This window comes from Miscanthus floridulus, chromosome 14 (assembly GCF_019320115.1).
Source record: "Miscanthus floridulus cultivar M001 chromosome 14, ASM1932011v1, whole genome shotgun sequence".
Classification (NCBI taxonomy): domain Eukaryota; kingdom Viridiplantae; phylum Streptophyta; class Magnoliopsida; order Poales; family Poaceae; genus Miscanthus; species Miscanthus floridulus.
In genome coordinates this window covers 87,522,348-87,530,702 of record NC_089593.1, presented here as the reverse complement: position 1 = coordinate 87,530,702, position 8,355 = coordinate 87,522,348, and the positions used below count along the sequence as shown (strand labels likewise).

The following is an 8,355-nucleotide window of genomic DNA, read 5'->3' as shown; positions in this document are numbered from 1 at the left end:
TTAGTAACATACCGTCACTCAAATTTTGTCTTAGTTCTCGTGCGTGTTTGAGAAAAAAAAGTGTTCTTCCATCTAGTCTTTGGATCAATTCAGTCTTTTGCTAGGTATAAGCAGCGCAATAACTTGGTTTCAATTTTCTAAGTATCTGTTTAGTTCTTGTAGGTCTTGGCTTTTCGTTATCTGTATCCCCACGTCCACGCACTTGCACCAAAACGATATATATACTTCTCTAAATTAAATCGTGCTACGTATATATGTCTTAGCTGCACATATTTCAATTTAATTTGCAGGTTAATTAGCTGACCTCCTATCACCGTGAAAATGACCCAATGCATTTTGCCCATTTCTACAAGGACTGCCACGTTTGTTGAAGCCATTAGCATTACTGCAAGACATTGCACTATATCTTTATTTAATATTGACAGGTTGATATACATGCTAGGAGGAATTGCTTCTGCTGCCACAACGGTGTGTGTTTTCCATAGAAATGCTTTCCATCTTTTTTGAAACTCTTAAAAAGCTTGAATTTGTACCTTTTTATGATACTCCATTTTGTTACTCTTCACAATAATCTATTTCTAAAAGGGATCTCCCATGTATTCATTACTATTTCCCAAGAAATGAATTGCTTTGCGATGTTAATTATTAGCGTTTGGCCGGTGTGTAAACATAAAAAATTACTGTAAATATATAGTTTTTTTTTCTGATTATGAGCAAAAGGCTGGTTTGCTTTGCGGATGGTAGTACTTTGGTTCATTACTGCCTCATCACTTCTCTTAATTGTGACATTATGTATCTAGTATAGAAGCGAAGAATATTGTCACCCACCAAAACCTTAAGATTATAACACATGACAGCCAAGGAGCCAACCTTTCGTTAATTCAAATTGCCTGCTTTTATCGTTTTCATTAGACACGCTAGTTGTTGAACTGCAGTATACATGGTAAGAAATTAAATAATCTAGTTCTATATATAAACAAGTTTCTAGTAACACTAATTAAGTAATTGAACTATTTTTTTGTTGTTCTTTGGCACTGAGATTAACAGACAATTTCAATTTATACCTAGGTACATAAGTTGAATTAAAAGAAATTTAAGAGCAAATGACGTGGGTGCACAATTTGATGGGACCATATATGTCAAACCTTATAAAAACTTGGAGATGCGTCTTAAATGATGGTCGAAATCTATATACCCGATGTTGAAGTGGGTTTGCTCCACCGTATAGGACATGTTTGGTTCCAAATAAGTCACCTACTTATAAGTTAAAAAGTGAAATAAGTGACTTATTTTGCCAAACACCATCAACTTATAAGTCACCCCTGCTTATAAGTTTTAAGTTGGTTCACCCTTGCTTAAAACTTATAAGTCACCCTTTTCCGCGTGGGGCCCACACCTTTAATGAGCTTATAAGTCATCTACAACCAAACAGGCATGACTTATAAGTCACTGGTTTTCAGTCACCTGACTTAATAAGTCACCTGACTTATGGAAACCAAACAGGGCCCATAATCGGTGCAGCCCTTTAGAGAGATCAAAGGCATTTTGTATCGGCTTCATTGGTTTCATTCCTTCCTAAAAAAACAGTTACTCTATTGGATAATCCAGAACAGACTGTTCTCATTGGGAACAACCATGACACGAAGACTCATCAAATTCAGTATGATGCTGAACACTTGCCAATTTCAATGGGGTTTCATTAAGTTTTATGTGCATTAAATATACTGACGTGACACTATATTTATGAAGAAAGGGATGGTAAAAGTTTCATGTGAGTAGAGAGAGTTTCATAGGTATGAAACTCTTCTGCACTGTTTCCAAAATTAAATCCCCACTGAGACGGACTTAAGTGTCAATAAAAAAACGGATGAAAACGACCCTATCTAAAACATCCATGGGAACTATAAAACTAGTAACGACTAAACCGAGAAGTCGATCTTGACAGGGAAGGACACCGACGAGTCGCCGTTCTGGACGAGCACGGTGCTGACTCCCGATGGCACGACTTTGTAGGCGGTCCGCTCGACGATCCCGAACGCCCGGCACACGTTCAGCGTGAACTTCACGGTGACCGTGCTCCCCGCCGGCACGAACACGCGCCGGAACGCGGCCACTTGCTTGATGGGCGTGTCTGCGACCTCGGGCGGCGGGACGGTGTACACCAGCACGGCGTGGGCACCGTCCCGGCTCCCGCCGTTGATCACGCCCACGTTGAAGCTCACGGTCTCCTCGCACGCATGCCCGTCAACGTTGATCGCCTGGCAGGACGGCAGCGCAGACGAGGCGAAGGAGGACAGCGCGCTGGGGCGGTAGCTGAGACCCTTGCAGTGGCCGCCGGCGACGGGCATCGTCACGGTGGTGCCGTTGCAGCTGGTCTCGTAGCGGAACTTGGTGTAGCTCAGGCCGTAGCCGAACGGGTACAGCACCTCCGGGCCCGAGTAGAACTTGTACGTCCGCCCGGGGTACCCGTGCTTCGTCACCGGCCGGAGCTCCATGGACGTCATGGGGATCTGCTCGATGTACTTGTTCTTGTACCATGTCAGAGGCAGCCGTCCTCCTGTACGTTTCATCATGTACACAAAAACATGCAATGCAAGGAGGAAATAAACACAAAAAATGTTCAGTAAACAAATAAGAAAAAAAATGAACGCGTGGATTTATTACCAGGATTATATCTTCCGAAGATCACGTCGGCAATGGCGGTGCCGCCTTCGCCGCCGGGGTACCCGGCCCAGACGATGGCGCCGATCTTGGGGTGGTTGTGCGCGAAGGACACGTCGAGGCCGCCGCCCGACAGGAGCACCAGGATGATCGGGTTCGGCGAGGCCGCGGCGGCGCGGAGGACCTCCTCCGTCTGGTTGCTGGGCAGGAGAAGGTCCTCCCTGTCGTTGCCCTCCATCTCGATGTGCAGGTTGATGCCGCCGACGTAGATGGTCGTCTTGGCCTGGTGCGAGATCTTGACGTGCTTGCTGATGCCCTCGCGTGGCGTCACGTACCGGCACGGTGGCCCTACAGAAATGCAGATGCAGTTCGTTTGTATTGCGTGCTTGCTACTAGTCGATACATGGCATGGCTTGGCTAGTCGATCTACTACTTGCCTGTGTAGCCTGCGTCCATGACTCTTTCCGGCGCCCTGACGTGCGGGCCGTGCATGGCGACGGCACGGATCTTGTTGGCGTCCAACGGCAGCAGGTTGCCGTGGTTCTTGAGGAGCACGATGCCCTGCCTGGCGCCGTCAAGGGCGAGGCTCTTGTGATCGGCGGTGCAGATGTCCGTCTCGTTGAGCGACGCGTACTGCGGGATGTCGTCGAAGTAGCCGACCCGCATGAGCGTCATGAACTGGTTCCTGAGCGCGTTGTCGATGTCGGACTCGCGGATCTTGCCCTGCGCGACGGCGGCCAGGCTGAAGTTGCTGAGGAAGTCGCCCACCATCTTCCCGTCATCCTTGCGCACCTTCCAGCTCTGGCCGCAGTCGAGGTCGAGGCCGGCCCTGATGGCGGCGGCGCTGGCCTCGGCGCCGGTGAGGTTGAGCCACCTGACGTCCTCGGTGATGACCTGGACGGCGTCGCAGTCGGAGACGATGTAGCCGTGGAGTCCCCAGTCGCCGCGGACGGTCTGCGACAGGAGGCGCGCGTCGGTGCAGGCGGGGACCCCGTTGACGAGGTTGAAGGAGCACATGACGCTGCTGGCGTCGCCCTCCCGGACGCACATCTCGAAGGGGCGGAGGAAGGTCTCGGCCATGTCGCGCTCCGTCACGCGGGCGTCGTAGTCGAAGCGCGTGTGGTTGCGCCAGTTGTCCAGGTCGTACGCCGCGTAGTGCTTGCAGCAGGTGGAGGTCTTGATAGGACGCGAGAAGGGGTCGCCGCCGGCGCCGGCGTCGTGGCCCGGCACGTCCTGCATGCCGCGCACGAAGTTGACGGCGTACCGGCCCACCACGTAGGGGTCCTCGCCGGGGGTCTCCAGCGCGCGCCCCCACCGCGGGTCGCGCACCACGTTGATGTTGGGGCTCCAGTACGTCAGCCCGCCCTTGCCGAGATTGTACATGGCGCGGGCCTCCGTCGACACCGCCTGCATGCATGCCATGCGTTGCCATTGATGAGAACAAATCAGATAGATCTGAACAACCAGAGAAGTGATACGTACCTGGCCGATGGCCTTCCAAAGCGTCTCGTTGAATGAGGCGGCGCTGTTGATGACGTTGGCGAACACGGTGGCGTTGTTGACGGCGACGCGGCCGGAGTGGTTGGTGGCGCCGACGTCGTCGAAGAGCGTGGCGGGTCCCGTGCTGGCGACGCCGTGCAGCGCCTCGGCCCACCAGCGGTAGGGCGGCAGGCCGACGCGCGGCGCCCCCGCGGAGAGGTCCCCGAGGTTGCGCACCTTCTCCTCCAAGGTCATCCAGCCGATGAGGTCCCGCACCCGCTCCGCGTACGGTAGCGACGCGTTGCAGTAGGGGAAGGACGGCATGTCCAGGCCCAGCTCCGCGAACCGCGCCGCGTCGCACACCTTGGTGTACACCTTGCCGCCGGTGGCCGCCACCGTGGTGTTGGGCGACGTCACGCTACTGGGGAGGAGGGCGGCGGGGTGGTGGTTGTGGTGGTGCGTCGTCCGTGATGAGGCGGCGGACGCGACCGGGACGACGACGACAGTGGAGCCGCAGTACAGCAGCGAGGCGGCGAGGAAGAGGAGGAGACGGGATGAGGACGCCGCCGCCGCCATGGTATGGTAGGTCGGGTGTGGTGCTAGCTAGCTCGGTGACCTGAGGCGATGAGATCTTGCGTTCGACTGGCCTATATATGGAGAGGGTGATCCGGGGGAGAGAGCGGGAGGAGGGAGAACCGGAGAAGGCGATGGCGCACAACAAATTTTCGAATTTCGAAATGCAGTCAGTTGGAGGTTTGGAGCTGCCATGCGCGGAGAAGGTGCGCACGTGCGCGCGGACGGATAGGATCTTTGCGTGTTGGTTGTCTTCTCGTCCGGGGTCGTCCCCGCACCGCACGCACGCATGGCGACTTCCTCGCGCCGCTCCTCCGGAGATGGCGCGCGCCTTGTTGCTCACCGCAAGCGGGGGCAAAGATACAAGACACCACGGTCCAATCCAACGCACCTGCGTGCTCTGCGCCGCCGTGACAACAGTTTGGACTTTATTTACCCATGCCAAAATCAATCCTACTTTTTAGACATAAAATAGTATTTTTTTCTCACAATAAATCAATCCTACAAATCAGCAGCAGCAGCAATAAAGTCCTGCCGAACAGGGCCTGGTGTGTTGTGTCCCGTCTCCTGTGTCACTCATCACCTGGACTGGTGTGTTGCGTTTAACCCCTTGATAACAGTTTGGACTTTCTTTTCCCGTGTCAACTCGTCACCTAGACTAGTGTCCTGTGTTTAACCCCTTTGTAGACACTTTGTTTTCCTTACATATATCTGGTGTGACACTCTTTAAGTGTCTTTATAAAAAAACATCTATTATATAGATTCCAAATAATAAATTGTTTTGATTTTTCTAGATATATAGCTTTTTGTTTTGAAAAAAAAGATATATAGTTTTTGCTATGCATCTAGATATACATTGTGCCTAAAATACATAGTAGCTTTTATTATGTATCTAGAAAAAATAAAATAAATTATAATTTACAAATGAGGGAGTATTATTTAAGGAACTACTATTTGATAGACGCTTGAAATCCCCATTCTTTTCACGCCACACAATGTAGCCGTCAGAATATATGATTCGTCTTCATCTTCATTTATCACTCTCTTTCTTCGGTTACTACTTGCAACACATGTTCGCTCTTCCGCCTACCACCCTCCTCCGCCCGTCCTAAGTGCTGCTCCCACTGAGTTTGTTGTTGCTGCCTCCCACTGCGCTACTAGCGTAGCTCGAGCTCCCCCACCTACCACCCTTCTATGGCCGACTCTCGCAACCCTGCCGCTACGTTTGTTGACACCAACCCCGCCACACTAACTAGTTTCGCTTGAGCTTCCCTAGCCAAGTTTGGCCCAACCGCCATCTCTTTGTTGCCTGTGGCCGGTTGGGGCCCACCACCTCACTAGCCACTTCCACTTGTCTTCCCAGCCTCCTCAATCTTTTCTAAGCCCAGAGCACATTGCAAGCAAAACCTAACCAAGGTCAGTGTGTAGAGCAAGTCACCAGAGATTTTTTTTTTGAAAATCTTAGGCTTATGTATATAGTTTAAGAGGTGTGGGTATTTACATGTCACTACTAAACATATATTACTAAGGATTCAACAGTTCAAATGGCTTTGATGTTACCTCGTCAATGAATTGGATTGTTCAAGTAATGCAAGATTATAAAAATTAGAGTTTTCCACTGATCCATGTACTCAAGCATCTCCCTAATTAAGCTCATACTTTTTAGTGTCGTTTTAGATGTAATCAGTACTCCAGATCTGTGGATCAATGTCGGGTCCAAACCTGGCATCTCTGCCGGAATCAGATGCAGCAGAGGGTAATTGAGATTGATTGGCTTCCCTATCATTGTCGATTCCTAGAGACCTGACAGTGATTGGATGAGGATCATTGTCGAATAGTGACCTTTTTTTCCCATATTGAGGAGTAGCTCTCTCTAGCGAACTTGTGCTAGCAAGGAAGAGTGTAGGGGTTGAATAAGTGTTGGGGTGATGTAGGAGGGGAAAAGCAAGGGCGAAACTCACCCATGTGGGCTTGGAGCTCGACAATGGCGGCGCAACATCGTGGGGGCAAAGGAGAAGAATGACAGCGATGACGCTTGCGGATCCCAGTCAAGGTGTGTGGCGCTCATGCTCATAGGACATAGAATGGCGTTGTCAGCATCCAGGTGCTAGCGATAGGCGTGGCAGCAGTCCTCAGGGCGGAGCGCCAGGGTGTCGACACGGGGTAAGTGTTGGCGAAGGTAGAGCGAGGGAAAACAAAATTTTGGAAGCAACATCAGAGCAAGAAAGATGAAATTTTACAAGGAGCACTTCGGTTATATAGGCATAGGGCTTCACTATCAGGTGTCATTGACCCAACAGTGAATCATGGCCATAACTATTGTGTGTCACTAACCCAATAATGAACGTTGCCCATCACTATAGGTGTTCTTGATCCTGCAGTGACATGGTGACCGACCTCTAGAAAATGTGTTTTAATCCTTATTCTTGTAAAAACATGGAATAAATGTCAGATTTGTTCAATAAATGCTAGGAAAAATGAGGTATGCTCCTTGCGATATGCTTTGACCATAAAAATATATGAATGCATGTTGAATGTTCTTGTTTTATGCATGACGGATAGCTTTATATTTAATCCATTTTATTTAATAATAAATAGATGCATCTTGTTCTAATCGATTTACATATTTTTCCTTGGTTGCATGTTATCTGTTATGTCTAGGAAAATTATGGTTGCCTGTTGTATTCTAAGTTTGTGTCCTTCAATATTTACTTCCAATATCCAGGCATAAATTTATTTAGACTATAAAAAATATTAAACCACATCCAAAAATTTTGAAACCTCATTTTTCCATAACTTGGGGGTAAATATAAGGTTCTGAGAAAATTTGAAGTGCATACGAGTCCAAATTTTATATGAGGTGTGCAAATTTTAAAGTTTGACTTGACTACTTGACTGACATAGAATTATATTTGATCTGTACACATTTTCTGAATAATGTATAGGTCCTTTACTAAAACTATTTAAAAATGATGGTGTCGGTGTTTTGGACCGGCGAGCCCTCAACCAACTAGTAAATTTGTACTGCGTGTTCCTAATCCCGGATGGTGATGCAGAGAGACACAAGGTTTATACTGGTTCAGGCAATAGGTGACCTACGTCCAGTCTGAGAGATCGATCTTGTATTCCTTGCACCGAGGTGCTCGTAGTAGGGGGTTACAAGCTGGGCGAGAGAGGGAGCTAGCCCTAGGTCTCTACGTGGAACGGTGTGGATTGCTTGAGATGTTGTTCTCAGGCAGCAGGGGAGCGTGTGTTCGTCTATGCTTGTCTGAGCCTACGCGTGAGTTCGTGAACCCGTGAGCTCGTCGTGAGTTCGTTAGAGCGTGAGCTTAAGCGTCCCCAGAAACGGCCCCGGTCTCTCTCTTTTATAGTTGAAGGGGGGACAGGGGTGATACATGCGTTTGCTACGCAGCGTCCTGTAAGCGGAGGTGGCGTGTCCGAGCCCTGTAGCTTGCTACTGTGGCGGCATGGTCGACGGAGCGGTCCTGTCCTTGATATGCTGGAGCGACGCGCCGGTCACATCTGATCCAGTGCGACGTGGGAGCCCCAGTGATAGCTTGACGCAGGGCATGGCGAACGACGTGCTGGTCGCTGTGTGCTGATAGTGTGAAAAAGCCGAGGCCCAGTTGGTGCCTAGGCCGA

At 49.7% G+C, this 8,355-nt stretch overlaps 1 protein-coding gene across 1 annotated transcript; it reads right to left on the bottom strand.

The window, feature by feature from the left end:
* Positions 1 to 1,729: 1,729 nt before the first annotated feature.
* LOC136505441 (probable beta-D-xylosidase 2) lies at positions 1,730 to 4,738 on the bottom strand. The gene is made up of 4 exons (XM_066500593.1): positions 4,144 to 4,738; positions 3,099 to 4,068; positions 2,665 to 3,009; positions 1,730 to 2,557 (listed from the first exon to the last, which is right to left on the bottom strand). Exons 1-4 carry the CDS (start codon positions 4,714 to 4,716, stop codon positions 1,920 to 1,922), a joined length of 2,526 nt encoding a protein of 841 aa, XP_066356690.1. The 5' UTR covers positions 4,717 to 4,738; the 3' UTR covers positions 1,730 to 1,919.
* Between the last annotated feature and the right edge of the window lie 3,617 nt (positions 4,739 to 8,355).